This window comes from Myripristis murdjan, chromosome 5 (genome assembly GCF_902150065.1).
Source record: "Myripristis murdjan chromosome 5, fMyrMur1.1, whole genome shotgun sequence".
NCBI classification, from domain to species: Eukaryota; Metazoa; Chordata; class Actinopteri; order Holocentriformes; family Holocentridae; genus Myripristis; species Myripristis murdjan.
The window spans coordinates 9,161,002-9,178,467 of record NC_043984.1 but is presented as its reverse complement, the minus strand read 5'-3'; the positions used below and the strand labels follow the sequence as shown (position 1 = coordinate 9,178,467).

At 40.9% G+C, this 17,466-nt stretch overlaps 1 protein-coding gene across 29 annotated transcripts in view; it reads right to left on the bottom strand.

Annotated features, from left to right (window-relative positions):
* ptprt (protein tyrosine phosphatase receptor type T) overlaps positions 1–17,466 on the bottom strand; it is a 490,886-nt gene that overhangs the window by 50,663 nt on the left and 422,757 nt on the right. For all 29 annotated transcript variants that reach the window (XM_030051856.1, XM_030051857.1, XM_030051859.1 and 26 more), the window contains one exon: positions 15,105–15,192. In XM_030051856.1, the coding sequence (XP_029907716.1) occupies positions 15,105–15,192 (88 nt within the window). The remainder of the gene's footprint in view (positions 1–15,104; positions 15,193–17,466) is intronic.

The window sequence follows — 17,466 nt, the reverse complement described above, 5'->3', positions numbered from 1 at the left end:
TGTCTCCTCTCATTGCCTCTCCCTCTTTCCCTCTCTCTCTCCACACTTCTTTCTCTGTTTCAGACAGTAGTAATTACACAGGGCTAGTGTCAGTGGCTGTCATAACATGAGAACCACAGATATGGGGCTGGAGGGAGGGGCCCTTTTCTCTCCTCTCTGCCCAGGGAGGGGAGCGTCTAATTGGGCTGAGATGGCAGGAGGCGCTGGCTGAGAAACACTGCAGATCTGGACATAGGCCACGGGGTTTGAAGGGGTTGACAGTATGCGTGTGCATGTGTGTGTGAGTGAGTGTGTGTGTGTGTACCAAGAGAGAAAAAGACAGTTGAAGATTGTTGCAATGGAGTCTATGTGTGTCTATGTGCGTCAAGATGAAAAAAAGCCAAAGCAAGCTTTTGGTGTCATATTCCACCCATACTCCAACACACACACACACACACACACACACACACACACACACACACACACACAGATTTGTGAGACTGTGTTTGTGATGACTTTCACTTGCAACATTCATGACCTGACACTTAGGTCTAACCTTAAACCAAATCTAAACCCAAACCTAACCGAACTTCCTTATTATAGTTCGCTTATCAAAAAATCTTCACCCTAACTTTAACCTCATCTTAATTCTGACTTTAAGGCTAATCCCAAGTCCTAAAACCTAATCCTTCTTCTGAACCAGTCATAACCCTGGACTAGTGCTTTAAAATAGTGAGGAGAAGCAAAATATCTTTTGGCCACTCTTGAGGAAATCCCTCATCTTTCTGATTTTGATTTCTCAAATGAAAGGTAAACAAGGCGGCCAGTTTCCATAATCAAGGCAATGGATTCAGAGAAATTAGGCAGCTAGATTTCACCTGGAGAAACCAGGAGAATTACTGTACTGTGTATAGCCTTACGCCAATTTATAAATGGCTTTTTAGGTAGGCGCATGTGCGAGGGGAGAGAGCAGATAAGGAAACTGACAGGATAAACACAGTAAATACACACTGTACACCGCCCAGGAGAGTAAAAACCCTCCGTTCTACATTAATTGAATAATGCTTAATAATTTTATGTCAATGTTACATCTGTTAAAAATATAAATAAACGGAAAAACACATCTGTCGCACCCACTGGGGAAATCCCCACAAGAGGCTGGCTCTCCTCTGGCTGTGAGTCAGCTGAAGCAACGCTGTAACACACATGAGAGGGATGAGGGGGAAGCCTGATTATTTGGGGGGTGCATGTGTACGGGGGTTTTGAGGAATCAGACCAAGTACAGTAATACAAAAATACACACATACATTTTATTTTAGCTCAAAAACATATGCAACACATCAAGTCAAGTCACACATGCTTCAGCACACACACACAAATGCCTGCATGCGTCAGTGCCTGCTGCATTGGAGTAACAACAAAGTCATCAGAAGCTGTGGTGTCCAAGAGCAGAGGGTCGCGAACCCATTACTCATTAATGAGCTCCACTCCTCTGCTGAGCTCTCTCTCTCTTTCTAGCCTCGGAACTCCCCTCCCCACCTGCCATCCCCGTCCTCTACTCTCAGCTTTTAGTTTGCTTCCATTTTCTCTAGTTCTCTCTTTTTCTCCCCATCTCTTCTAAGTCTTGTCATTACCCCGGCAGCCGCTGTAAAAGTTTTGTTGGGGAGAACTTGTTAACTTCAGGGGGCCAGAGAGGGCCAAACAAAATAGACTTCCCTGTTTTTATCTTGGTGTGATTCGCTGGGGCAGCCAAATGCTGCAGAGAGCTGTAATTTGCAGACATCAGACCAGACTGTATGTACTGGAAGCCTGTACCCAGCAGCTGCAGAAATACTGAAATGAACAGCAGCCTCCTACCAGCACCACCTAATGACTGCAGCAGCACAAACAGAAAAACACTAACAGTTAGTGCTAGCTACTTTCTGGCCTTTTTAAAAGGCCATGATCAGGGTTTAGACTTCATGTATCCAAACCAAACATAAGACTCACATATACTAATTTGTTACATGTACCACTTCTGCACACAGCAATACGAACTCTAAACAGCAATGGTTTTTGGGGGCGGCTCTGGCAATGAGGAATAAATCTGTGCTGTGCCAAACTTGTTTTGCATCCCATCAAGTTAGAGAGCTTTGCTGATATGCACCAAGGGTCTGGAGCCGAGGGTCAAGCAAAGTCTCGAGGGTTGTTTGTAGTCACAAAATCTGATCACCAGTGGTCACTGTGGACACATTTGAGATGCATGATAAGGCCAGATGATTGGATCATCTGGCGGCAGACAGGAGACAGACGTTTGCCTTATTCACCAATGAGGCACATTGTGACATAGCATTAAGTAATCCAGGACCTTTATTGACCTCTACGACGCTTGGAAACACACTGATAGGGACGTGTTCTAGTGTTCTTCTCCTACACAAACCCATACACTCCACAACCGGGAGCATTCTACGACCAAAAACTGTGGCTCTGACACTTTGCCTCCTTACAATTACAGGCTTGTAATGTTGCTGCCCTTTGGGAAGCATGCCATTGCTGCCTGATTTGTTTGTAAGCCACTCTTAGCATGAAGAAAGGGATTGTGGGAATGCTAGCAGGCAGCTGATAAGTATTTAGTGATAATTGCTCGTGATGCACACACTAACACATGAACCTGCCGGTCCCACCACAGGTCTTAGCAGTTATGGGTCTGCAAAACAATATAATGAATCATTGTTATGGGCTCAAAATTTTAATATAATAACAACACAGAAGAATACTTGTTGCTAGATTAGCGAATTTTTCTCTATACTTGATCCCTCTGAGCATTGTCATACAGATGCACATTTGCCTTTTACTGACATTTGCATCATCTCAGATCATTGATGTCGGGTGGGTTGTTAATGCAGGCGGATTTGGGTGAACTTAGAGACGACCAGTGAGTGCATATTAATAATTACATTTCAGAAAACATAATATGGAGGAAAGGTTGAAAAACACAAACCTTAACGTGATGTGCTAATCACTACCACACTGTTGAAATAATGCGTTGTTTGCTTTGACACCCACACAAACATATGGAGCTGCTATTTGGAAAAAAAAGAAAAAACGGATGGTAGTAGCAAGTTGAAACTGCTGAACAAGATGTTTTACTCCTCTGTCCTCCTCCTCCTCTTCTTGCTTCCTCTTTTGGTAGCCACTAAGCGGGGATTGTGTCTGTCACAGATATACTTAATCAGTTAACTCCCTGTGGAGCTCAACTCACTCATGGCATACACTCTGCTGTCAGCCGGGCTCAAGGCATTAGGGAATTTAATAGCGTGTGTGATTGAGTGTGTGTATGTGTGTGCGGGTGTGTAAGTGTGTTTAAGTGCTTTTGTTCACTTCCCCATGCACATATGTTCATATGTTGAGGAACCTTTTTTGGATGTGTGCTGAAAGGGTTGCGTCCAAATCTGTGTGGTAGTGTGTGTGCCTGTGTTTGTGTGTGTGTGTGTGTGTGTGTGTGTGTCTGTGTATGTGTGTGTGCGTGTGTGTGTGTGTGTGTCTGTGTATGTGTGTGTGTGTCTTTTCATGTGTTAAAGTAGTGTTTCAGTGACCATAAAAATGGTAATGTGTATGCATGTGTGTTTATGTGGTGCTACTTGTGAGTGCATGAGTTAGTGTGTTTGCGCTCGCGCGCGCGTGCATGCGTGCGTGCGTGCGTGTGTGTGTGCGCGTGCATGTGTGTGTGTGTGTGTGTGTGTGTGTGTGTGTGTGTGTGTGTGTGTGTGTGTGTGTGTGCGCGCGTGCGTGTGTGTGTACATGTGTGTTGGAGGGTATTACAGTGTGTAATAGCCTATTAAGACCCAAGCTCCCTGCGGCTGATGTGTCAAACAACTCAAAATGCTGTCCACTCTCTTTTTCTCACAGATACACACACAGACATACACTCACACAAGCATACACACACACACACACACACACACACACACAAACACACACACATACACTTCAAGAAGCTGTTTCCAGCTGTTTGAGAGCTGTAAGAAGTGGAGAGAGATGAAAGAGTGAGAGAGAAGACAGGATGAACAGCAGACAATTCTCTTGAGAATGTTACACAGTACAACTAAATCAGTATATCATAACAGAAAAATGTAGTATGTCAGTTGGAAACAAAACAGCAGGTTTTATTACTTTAATATTGTTATCAGTACTCTTTATGCACTCTCCTTTTATAGTAGCTTTAAGGCATGTCCACACCAAACGTGTTTGTTGTGCTTTAGTCAAACTCTGGAGCGTTTACTCCTTCAGTTTAGTTAATCTGAGTCTAATGTTGACGACCAACAGGAACGCAACAGTTTATGGTAAGAAGAATACCTTGTTTAGACTGGGTTTGAACATTTGTTTTGGGTGAAGAGGTGAGACACATCACCATTCACACCCGTCTTTATCATGTGTCATGGACGGTGTCTTAGCTGATCAATTGTGTCTGGATTCCATTACTGCCTACATCACTTCGTTCTCTGCGTCCTTGTTGGACACACATTGGGACACATTTGTATTCGCACTACAAATGATAAGTGGTCATATGCGTCCCAGACCACCTCAGCAATGATTTGAGTGATCAGATCACATTGCATCTTTGTGATCATTAAAGTAGTGCTGTCCACTTGTGATCTGATCAACCTAAACGCATGTTCAAACCAAATGTAGACAATGCCCGTGACAGATGTTGACTTCATCTTCTGAACACCTGGGAGTGTAAATTACAGCAAAGAGTACAGACAGGTACATCATGCTAAAGTTAGTCAGATTTGTTTACCTCTATAGTTTGGACTAGGAGTGGGAATTTTTGGCTTCAGAACATTTCAATATGATTCATGATTCACTAGTTGGTGATTTGATTTGAGAGCGATTTTTACTTTTTGGATGATTCAGTTCTATATACTGTGATTCAGTAAACTCAGTTTTTCTGTGGTAAAGGTGTCATTTGAATGAAATTTTTAACATCCCATGTTGTTAACTATTTATCGTTTCTAGTAAATATGTAAAGTAAATGTATGTATGTCAGAACCTTAGACGTAAATGACTCTCCCTTCAAAAAGAAAGCAGTCTTGTCTTGTTAGTCATGAACTTGCTGCCCTGGGGGTCTTAGCAAGATGACGCCTGAACTCTTAAAAAGGACTTGGCATCCTTAAAAAAAAGCATAGCACCTGGTGCAACAGGAACCAGGGCTCGTGCAGCAACTTCTGTTTGTCCTGTTTGTCCCAAATCACATTATACAGGATGACAGGATTCTATCAATTTCTTTTAGCTAATCAATTCATAGGTACAATGAATGAATTGTTACAACCCTAGTTTGGACCAAAAAAAAAAAAAAAAAGCGTTAGTGTGACTATACCCTTCCAAAAACCAGTGAATATTCATTTCATTGGTGATCTCTGCACAAACATATGGAAAGGGTTTAAACTTGAATTATGGACTACTTCGATCAAAGAGACACTTTCTGTCAGCCAAGACAGCCATATGTTTCCTTTCACAGTCAGGCTATTTGGAAGCAAAATGTTGATGAGCAGGGATTATTACTTTTATGCACAGGTGAAACAAGGGAAAACCCTGATAACAAGAAAGCAGTCAGTTAAAGTTTCACTTTCGGCATTAGTTGGACCCTCTTCGAACTCTCAATGCCCGAAGCAATGACACAAGTGACGGAGACAGCTGGGAAGACAGCAGGTGTTCATTAGTAAACACATGCTGATCGCTGGAGAACCAGACAGAGGTGAAATTGGGAGATATGCTGGAATTGTGGCAGAATTATGATCGTATTCACTTTATCACCGTGGCCACGAGCGCAGTTTTTCCCTTGCCATTTTGCATCACTTTTCTTACACAGTAATCCATTAGGCGAGTTAGCATTTTCACTGCTCTGTAAAATAAAATATAACCCAAATATATCTGTGGGGGGCTGATTATTTAGCTATTGAGATCTCCATTTTGGAGCAAAAACTCTCTAGTCATTGGAGTCTCCTGCTCCATCATTGGCAGATGAACTGCTCTCTAGGGGTTCAAAAATTTAGGCATGTCGCATTTCTGGCCACACCCGATCAGTGAGGTCACAGCAGCCATTTTTCATCAAGTGTCGATGGCACTGTAGCTACTAGGACCTCACTGATTGAGTATGACCAGAGGTGCAACATGTCTCAAAGTTTCAAACCCTAGAAAGCAGTGAAACAGCAGTCTTCTGCTGTGTTGACTGATAGGTATAGGTACCAAAATCTTTTGAAATGATTCAGGATTGGAAAAAAACTGGCTTCAGCCAACCACCATGCAACAAACTGCAATACAATCTTTTGAGGCGATTATATCGACTAAACTCACAATAAAGAGGCTCATCCATGATATCAAAGAATTATATAGACATCAGACCATTTATAAGGTAAAATATAAATGAAATACTGTCAGATGAGTATTTTAAGTTTTATTTTTTTATTTTGTTGTAATCTTTACAATTTTTCCTTTTTTTTCTCTTAATTTCCTTATCTTTTTTCTTTCTAATTTTGTGGCAATTACATGGTCATTTTCTTTCTTTTTTTTTTTAATGTCTGGGAAGCTTTACTATTATTGCAATTTGCTTGTAATTTAATATTAAATTAGTTCTTTTAGTTCCCAAAGAAAATGGCAGCGCCAACAACCTGCTACAGACACAGCAGAGGAAGTTAGCCTATAAGAATAAATGGTCTACTGATGCACTGTTTTTCCAAATGGAAGTATCATTCCATTACACTAACTGCTGAAAACAACAACAACTACAACCAACAAAAAACACATACTGAAATCCTCCTTTAAAAGGGACGGAGTGGTGTGGAGGCTGTGCAAGGACTTGTGTAGGAGGAGATAAAGTCAACTGATTGTGCAGCTAATTAACTACACTTACCAGACCATTCCTAACAACTTTCCAAAGACAAAAAAGAAAGTAAAACTTGACTTTTCAAAAAGAAGGGAAAAAAAACCCAACTCGAACAGTACAGCCAGCTTGCAGGAAGGAGTCTTCTATTGTGGCTACAGCCAGCCAACACATCTCATTAATTCTAATTCATTCAACAACAATTACCACGCACTGCTAATGATCACAGCTTGTTATCGGCAGCTATCGACAAATATCAAACTGTCAGCCCCCTGAAGCTTTAGGAAGATGAAATATAATCACCCACAATCCTAATCACCCCTGCCCTCCAAAAATAAATACATTAAAATCATGTTCTCCTTCCCCAACCTGAGTACAATGACAAATAATGACTGCTAAAAATAAGCATCAAAATATACAGGAAGAGGGAAAATGATTAACTGTAATCATCATCTGCAATATCAATGCTGCCACTGCCGTTGTTAAAAATCATCCTCATTATCACCATTATTTTTGCACCCCCCTCTGCCCCTGCCGGTAGCCGCCACAGAGAGCATTTCATCATCTGAAGGTAGGCATGGGGAGGGGGGGTGCAAACATAATTAGTCTTTCCTTGAGAATCCCTTTCTTCCTTCCTTTTTTCCTTTTTTTTCCTCTCTCACTTTTCATTTTCTGCACATCGGCGTGAAATTGCAATGATTACAGTTGAAGAAGTAGGTGTGTGTGACAGTGTGTGTGCATGTTTATATCTGACTTGTCTGAACGTAATCTACATCTGCATCTTTACAAAATCAGCACGGGGTAACATGTTGATAACATGCGGTAACACTGATTTTAAAAATAGGAATGCGCATCTTTAGTGTGTGATGCATTACACTGCAAAAACAAAGTAATTTACTCTCAAGTCTTTTTTTGTCAACCAAGGTGTTACAGCCAGCCATATTTATGTTGTATTTTGTGTAACCTGAGTTTGGCGGAGAGTGAGACCTCTCTTTTTCTATAGTATATCTCTGTGTGTTGTTGGTTAACTATATTTTTTTCCAGCAGAGATTGGTTGACCTCAAGTGATGTGGCTTGCCCCGGAGGCTGGCCTATTTACCATCAGGGTTCCCAAGATGGTGCTGAGGGTTGATTTTGGCCGCGTTAGCGTCATCCCCCTAATTTCTAAATTTATGTTCAACTTTTCTGATAGATCTGTGAGTTTAGCTGACTTTTTGTTTGTGTTTATATTTCTAGCTTTCCCACCCAAACTTGGGGAGATTTTGTAAAGCTTCCGAGGTATTATCGATCAGCCTCGATCAGCTGCTTGTTTGTCTGTTTGTTGTTGTTGTTAGTTTTAGCCTAACAAGAATGTATGCTTCTTATATTCTGTAGACAGATCAGGTATCATGACACTTCTACCTGCTACAACTGTCATGATCACTACATCGGCATGTGAATGCATTGTGTGTGCTTTGGTACATGTTTGTGTGTGTGTGTGAGTGTGTGAGACAGCTTGGGGAATGCTAGTATTTGTTGTGGTGCTCTGGTCAAATTCTTCAGAGGAGTTTTCGGTGTTCTGACTTCAGAGCAGCTCTGCAGACGTGTGGAGACTTAATGGCAGAGATGATAAGAGGAAGGTCTAGTCACACACTGTACACACACTCTCACACACACACACACACACACACACACACACACACACACACACACACACACAGATAGTGCTTCCACTTTCTTGCTTAGTCTCTTTCACAGCCACAAACATGTACACGCTTGCAAGTACAAGATGGCTTCACCTTTTCTTGCTTTTCCCCCTTCTTTTTTACACACAAACACAAATACACAATCTCTCCCTCTCTCTGTCTCTCTCTCTCTCTCTTTCTTGCTCTCTCACATACACACACAACCATATGAACAAACACATAGCCCTCACTGTAATGAGAAACAACAGTATGTGGGGGGCACTCTGATTATGTCAGTGATGCTTGGCAGTGTGTGCATGCGTGTGTGTAATTGTGTGTGAGTGTGTGTCTGTGTGTGTATGTATGTGTGGTACAACACTGCCTGGCAAAGACTGACAGCCTGTGTAATAACGCTCACTCACCTTAACACCAGTAAACATTAGTGAGAGGAATGAGGGCTCTGGGGTGAGTGAGATTGTGTGTGTGTGTGTGTGTGTGTGTGTGTGTGTGTGTGTGTGTGTGTGTGTGTGTGTGTGTGTGTGTGTGTGTGAGAGAGAGAGAGAGAGAGAGACAGAGATAGAAGGTGAAACAGATTGAGATTGATGGGAAATAAAGGAAGTCAAGGAAAGAAAAGAAAGAAAAAAGACAGCAAGACAGACAGAAAATGAGAAAGAGAGAGAAAAAGTGTTCTAAAAAGCCATTTTTTTTATCTATCTTTTTATAGATCTATTTAATGCTGCCTGGGACTCAATTTAGGAGCAATGGATCAGCAAAATAAACAAAACTCCATCAAAATGAGTCATCCTATTGAACATAGCTCATTAAACTTCTGAAACTATGTATGGCCAGTGTAAAAAATTTTTTTTTTTTAAATTTATGTATTTATTTATGTGTTTATGTATTTATTTATTTATTATTTTCTTTCTTTTTTTTTTTTTTTTTTTTTTTTTTAAGTCTTATTAAGTTTTGAAAGTAGATTCGGTAGGTAGTGTCTGTAGGAAACTTACACATAGTAGTCCTGCACCAGGACAAAATGACCTAATAGTAATTTCATAAATAATTGTAAAGACACAGGAAAAATGGGTACTAGAAATTGCTTTATATATTATAATAATGCGCTTTTTGTGTTTGTTTATGTGCTAAATGTTACTTTGGGGGCTGTTTTGCTGTGGAAGTGAATGGAGAAACAGAAATACAGTATTGTAGATTAGCAGCGAGGGGAGTGCAGAGAAGCTGATGAGGATATTTCACCTCATAAACACCCAGGTAACTATACAGTCCAACACTCAAACACACAAAATTCAGTTTTGTGTTACAACTCTGATCTGCACTGCTCTCAGTTACCAGGCTATTCTGTTCAACTTTTGAAAACAGAAGTGTGTGTTTTGGGGGAGGTTTCAAACAGTTCCTCTTGGGGATGGAGCAAAAGTGCAGCAGCAGTTGAGCAAGCATGCTGTAAAAAGTAGGACAGAAAGTGTGCATCTATATTTGGGAAAGCACAAAGTGTATGTGTTTTAAGTATATGCTTGGGGAGGTGGGAGAGAGCCAAGCCTCACAGGAGTTAAATGACTTAAAGATATTAAAACAACAGACTGCCGGTCTATGAGAGAAATATATTCCATTCAATAAAGCCATCTTGGATTTTTCTGAGGTTTACTGAGCAGAATCCCCATGGAGGAAAAAATATTATGAGCAAATCAATGCACGAATCAATCATCATCAAAAATGTGCGGGACAGAGTGTTTCTGGGAGGAAAAAAAAAAAGAAAAATCGCCTTGGTGCATCTCAGAGGCGAAGTTTATTCTTGCTATTTACATCTGCGTACTGTGTTTTAAATGAAACCCTTCTGAGTAAAGCCCCAGAACTTCTGCGCTATTGTTTCCACAGCAGCCCACGACTCCATTTCAGCAGCTGTCAACTTCTCCACAACGGCAAAAATTAGGAGGAAAATGGTTCCAAAATGAAACATCTGCCAACTGACGAATGCAACACCCACATTTGGCTGGCATGAAAGTAAAACTTACTGTGGACTAGCAGTTGAAGTTAGTGGTTATCTTAACACAGGGCTTTAAAGAGCCAAAACAGTCCTGATGCTGAACCAAGATGTAGTGCTGCGTGTGCAGTTACATCAAACTCTGAATCCCTATCAGCTCCAGGTCTGCTGTTGCATGTCTGAGAATATATACACTAAAAAAGCAAACGGCAGAATTTGAAAAATGTGATGTTATTTCACTTATACCCTAGCTGTTGTGTAAGATGGTAGTGCTGCTACACATCATCAAACTCCAAATTTTGTTTAACAATTTGCATAGATTAAGGCAGTTATTTTTAAGAGTGTTAACTGGGGGGGAAGTCCACCTCAGTGGCAGGAGGCTAACAGTTAGCATTTAGGGTTAGGGGAATAGCGTTTTTTTTTTGTTTTTTTTTTCCCCAAAATGAGTAAATTATCTCTCTGAAGTGGATATTCAGTGATTGCAAAGCGATGATGAAATGCCTTGTCTGTGAATGTAAAAGGCAGTGTACTTCAACCAAGAAACGGCACAGAGCTAATAAAACTCTGCGAAAAACAGAGGGGTGTCTGCACAAACACACACACACACACATGCACACACACACTTGTCCCCCCTCTTTGCTCATATGTAAATACTTGCCAATAAATCTGTTTATTTTGAAGGCATGCTTCTGTTGAATTATAAATGACCATATGGAAAGGTTGTTCTATGAACTGAGGGCTGAGGAGAAGAAGAAGGAGAAGCGGGAGGAAAGCAAAGAAGAAAGAGGAGGAGGTGGAGGGAGGAGGAAATAGAAGCAGACAGATGCTTGTAAATGGGAAACACTCGCTGCGCTTTGCCTCAACCCATAAACTGTCAAAGGTAATCAGACGGGATGAATGAGAGGAGAGGAGGCGAGAGGAGAGGAGAGGAGAGAAAAGGAGACAAATGGAGAGGAGAGAGAGAGGGGGGAATGAGGGAGAGGAGACAAGATTAAAAAGGGAGGTGAGATGGAGGAGCGTAGAGTGGAGGGACACATGGGAAGGTGTGAAGAGGATGAGCAGCACGACAGGGAGAGGCAACAAGAGGAAAGGGGAGTGAAGAGAACGAGGGCAGACCCGTGCGGAGGAGGTGAGAGGGGCTGAGAGGAGGTGACGTGTTGAGGAGATAAGACAGGACCACAGGATGTTGGTAGATTAACATTTAGTCACTGCGCTGAAGGGATTTCAAATGTGGCATTAAGCTTTTGTGTTTGACAGATAGCTGGAGGAGAAGTGAGTTAACATCAACTCCAACAAGGCTTCTCAAAATTGAGAAAGCATGTGTATCTGTACTTCTAACTATATTTAAGATGACCGAATGCCCCAAGAAGGATAGCGCTCTGTTTGGCTTTAGGGTTAAAGTTAGAATTAGCTGCACATCGTAGGTCACAGCTACACAGATATTCTTGAAAACATAAATTTATTCTGTGTTTTTAGAGGAAAATGCCAACATGAGAGCGTCTTCAAAAATGTCTCTGTACACATGAGAATGAAAAAGCCTCCTTATGGAGGTTTCCTGTGCTTTCTGTTTGGGAACTTCTCTTCTCCACTGCCACCGACACTGAGGTCCGCAAGAAGACGGAAAAAACTGACGGCAAGTGACTTGCTAATGAGAGTCAACGATGATAGCTAACATGAGCTATCAATATAAAACTAGTCTGCCTTCAGGTCAGGGTGAAGGTGAAGGTCAGGCATGTAGTGGTGAGAGTTAAACACAGAACTTCAAAAGAGTAGAGCAGCTTTTCCCTTTCAAATCAACATACCAGGGTGGTTGTTGTCATGTTACCGGGTTAGAATCCTTCTTCCTGACTTCAAGTGAGTCGCTGAAAGTCACGGGTGAAAGGTTTTGCAGTGAGGAACCAAGAAGTGGAGAGGCGTCTTGCATTTCAGCTGATGTCTGACCATTTAAAGTTAGAAAACACTTTCATATCTTGTTGCTAATGTCAGATTTCAGTTTTGTTTTAAAACAGCAGTAAACACAAATTCAAATGTTCACAATTCTTTTAGTAATTTCTGCTTTTAGGTTACACTGCACAGCAGATCTGCACAGTTCTCAAGTGTGACACACTTTACAGCCCGACTGACTCGTCACTATAAGTGTAATCACATTTTATTCTGTACCAGCCAAATAACCATGGCAAACAGTTCAATGTCCATTTTGCTGCATTAAAGTTCTGTGGAGTTAAGATTATGGAATAAACAGCAGCCAATAAAGGTAGTACAGTAATGCCATCATGCGTAGGTGTTTGTGAGAGAAAGACAAAAAGTGCATGTGCTTCTGAAAACTGAGAGGGGGAAGGAGATTATTCTCCAACGGTGGAGCTCAGGCTCCAACACAGAGCGCAAATCTGTGTTTGAAAAGGGGAATTAAAGTCCAATCTGACTGAAGAACAAGGAGGGAGGAACCTTTTTACCCATATTTAAAGCTTCAGCCACAGCTGGTCACTCCGCCTGTCTTACCACATTTTCTTGTTCTAATAAAGACAGCACACAAAGTCATTTCCCCGGGGGGTTTTAAAACATTTTCCCAAGAAAATGAGCCTTTGCACAATCACAGCAAGCAAGATGGACAGTTTCCATTACCCGGCTCTTGTAATTAAAGGATTTTTACTAATAGCAAATTTATCATAATTCCTGTTGGCTATCAAGTCCTTGACAGGCTATTTCATTTCAGCACAATGTTTCATTTTAAAGCCTTCAGGTTAGTGCAGTGTCTTCGCCTTGACATCTAAACCCCTATAATGAGATGAGTGCATACGCACAAATGCGTGCGCACACACACACACACACACACACACACACACACACACACACACACACACAGTCTCACGTACACACTTGCAAAATGTTAAAAGAAAGCACACAAACACGCTCTTCTGAATCATACATGCAAGCATGCAACACACACACACACACACACACACACACACACACACACACACGTGCGGGCAAACTCCTGGGCCATGAAATGAAAGCACAAATGCCCCCTTCAGCCAAGCAATCTGCCTGTCTTGTTCTACTCTAATAGAGGCCTGAGGTTGCCTTGTACAACACACCACCACACCTCTGTGTGCACACATATACACACGCACACACACAAACACATACACACGGTATATAAGCAGAACACTACACACGTGCACAGAAACAGACACGAGAGATTTTTTTCACATTAGTTTCCTGTTTTGAACTTAAAGACCTACGAAAAATGACTGCTGATATCCTCCAAACTAAGATTTTTCTGTGGGTCTAGGTTGGGACAGCACAGCTTGTGACATCGCCGCCCTTCACTGGGAGGTTAAGGCCCACAATTAACTTTTTGGCTCGTCTGTCGCAGGCTGGTCAACTACAACAAAAACCTGCTAAGAATCATTTTTAACACTTCAGCTGATACAGATTTCACAGAGAAATGTGTCACCCTACCAGTGTTCAATTCCATTTTGTTCATAGTGTGTTAGTTTAAATTTCTGTCACTGAATCATTCCACGGGTCAAGCTAGTAATTCATCATGAAGAGACTTGCCACATGTTGTTGACATTACCTCGTTGAAACCCAGGATGCATGGGAAGGCTTTTATTTCACTTGGTGAACAAAATTCACTTTATTTCTTTTTATTTTTCATTTATTTTGGAGGGGGGAGGTTGTTTGGCAATTTTCTTAAAATTTCTTACATTTTGTTTTTTTTGCAAATTTGTGGCAATTTTCTTGTAATATAATTTTTCATATGGAATAATAAATAGTTTTCCTGCATTTTTTTTTCATTTTTGTAATATCAGATTTTTGTCATAATTTTTTTTATCTATCTATGTATCTGTCTATCTATATTATTTTTTCCAATCTAATTTTCTGGTCATTTTCTTGTCATCTTTAATTAGTTTCTTGTTACTTTTAAAGTCATTTCTTGCTAAACTGCAAATTACCTTTTCTCTCATGTTTCTGAAAGACATCAAGTAAATTTGTTCAAGTTGCTCAAGTTTCAAAAAGTTAATTTTCAGCTAACATTAGTTTAGACTCTTGTTTGAAGGATGGTTTCAGTACTCAATACACCTGTTGCCCTGCCATGTGTAATTAAAAGTCTGATTGGACCGAGGCTCAGCGAGTCACGTCTCCCTGCCAGGCCCACAGTGAACGGTTCCTGTCTATCAGTCAATTGTAACTTTCACAAAGATGAATAACAATGAAATTGTCTGGCTTTAGCATTGAAGTTACAGGTTGACTGATGGTGTGTGACATGCACATGTAAGTTGGAAATAATGCCATTTGTTCACTAGCCAGAAACTGATGGAAACCAAACCAAAGCACATCAAACCAAGCTGTATCAAGTATATGTCTCAGAGACCTGCAAATCGAGGCAACATCAACCAAACCACTCCAACATGTTCTGAGCCAAGCCAGACCCGGCCACCAATCAAATCACACCTGTAACTTTTGAAAATGAAATCCTCCATCTTAAACCAAACGACACCAAACTAAACTCAAACTCAAACCCAACAGAACTAGTACTGCATTAATATTTAAGTGTTAGTTGTCCAGAAATAGTCTGTATCTATTCCAGTGCAGTACTCACAAGCGATGATGTTGCCATAGCGATTCTTGTTGCGGTTCTCGTCCTTCTTGGCTGTTTCCCAGGGGGCTGTCTGTCCTTCCGCCAGGCCCTGAACACACCCACACAACACACACACACACACACAGATGAACACAGTCAGACACTGTGGTATGAACACACAGAAATATGCATGCACATACGGCCCCATGCCCAGAGCTGGTATAGCGACACATGGGAAGGCAGAAGTTGAAACGGTAATATGAATATTCATAAAAGGATAATCAGCTATAGTTTGTGACAGGCCAGCCTCTCCACCATTTGGGGCATTCAGGGCATTATGGCCATAACATAACACACAAGTCTGCTTTTTCAGAAGTCAAATTTGCAAGTGTACACAAATGTAATTTCACAGTTTTCAGAAATAAGTAAGTAAATAAAAATGAACAATGCAGCTACACTTGGCAGTATTTTCAGCTTCAATTTCATGGTCTAAAACAGTGTTTCTCAGCTTGGGGTCCATGGAGCCCGTGGGGTCCTTGAGAGGGAATATTTCAGTTTAACTATTATTTCATTGACTGGACATTAACCCAATGAGACAATGTATAAGAATGACCATTCTGTTCAGAGGTTTCACTCTTCACTGTTAATCTGCTAATCTACACTATAGACAGTTATGGTATGACTAAAACTGATCAGAGGAGGTTCTCGGACACTGCATCCATCATTGAAACCAAAACAGTTGAGAACCACTGGTCTAAAATACAGAAATAATTATTAGCTTTTTTTCAAAAACATTGTGAAAGGGTGATTAGCAAAAAGAAATCCAGAAAAAAACTACCTGAAAATTACAAAATAAATGAATAGAAAATTAAAAAAAAAAACAAAACAGAAAATTACCCAAAAGTTAGTAAAAACTGAACTTAATATAAAACAAAAAATGGTCTAAATAAATAAATAAATAAATAAATGAACTCACAAAATATTAGTTAAAAAAAGAAACAAACAACGTGAATTTTGTTCAGAGGGTTAAACAGGGACTTTAAAAATACAAGCTTGAGAATTGTAGGTATCAAAGATTTCAGAAAAAAGTCTTTAACTGACAGTTGAATTCCTGATCCCATCCAACCCACAGCAAACAGCAGATTTTCCAGTGAATGACTTGGGATGTCTGCTGAAACAATGTTTCAGAAACACGTCATCATGTGTCTGCTGGGTTTGAGAACTTTCTTTTTGTTAGAGAAAAAAGAAAACACGTTGTCCTTCCTTTCCTGCTGTGATGTTGGCCTTGTGTTGGCCAAACATAGCAAGGACAAACTGTGTGTGTGTGTGTGTGTGTGTGTGTTTCAATATGTGTGAATTTTTGTTGATGATTCTGAAGACAAAACTGAAAAAACAAAAAAAACAAATAAACAAATAATAATACATTACACTAGGAGGGGTCTCTCTCTCTCTCTCTCACACACACACACACACACACACACACACACACACACACACACACACACACACCCATTCTCCCTATTGGGAAGAGTGAAGTCTCCTCTTGGAGTCCATTAGGGGCTTAAGAAGAGCAGACAACAGCTTTCACTTTCAGAGAGTGATATGGACACATGACCCACATACACTACACACACACACACACACACACACACACACACACACACACACACACTTACGATACAAATGCTCTGTGACAGAAAAACAGGCATGTAAACGCATTGCTCAGTGAAGCAGAAAATGGCCTCTTTTAGAGTGAGGCATGTGTGTATGTGTGTGTGTGTGTGTGTGTGTGTGTGTGTGTGTGTGTGTGTGTGTGTGTGTGTGTGTGTGTGTGTGTCTGTCTGTCTGTTTTTCTTTCTAGCATGTAAAAGTGGGATTCATTTCACAAGACTGGACTGAAAACGGGATTTTATTTGACATAATAGGTGGGAGGTTTGTGTACCTGTGTAGGAGGTTTGTGCACATGTGTGTGTGCGTGCGTGTGTGTGTGTGTGTGTGTGTGTGTGTGTGCCCTAGCATACAGCGTGGGATGGCTGCCCTTTTGCAACCCAAAAAGACAAGACAGTCTCAATCACAGTCCTCTCATCAGAATTCTGCAGCTCTTTGGCATTATTAATAATCTTTCTAAAGTCAGAGAAGAGGGTGGGTGGAGACTGAGAGAGAGAGAGAGAGAGAGAGCAAGAGAGAGAGAGAGAGAGAGAGAGAGAGAGAGAGAGATTTGGTGCTCTTTCATTTAGTATTCCCCTGCATTCTCTCTCTCTGTCTCTCTCTCACACACACACACACACACACTCTACTTGTGTATTGTGTCAGTGAGTGGGTACTTCAATCGTACTCTCTGCAGGTAATGATAAAGTTAGTGAATTATGGTTATTAAAAACCT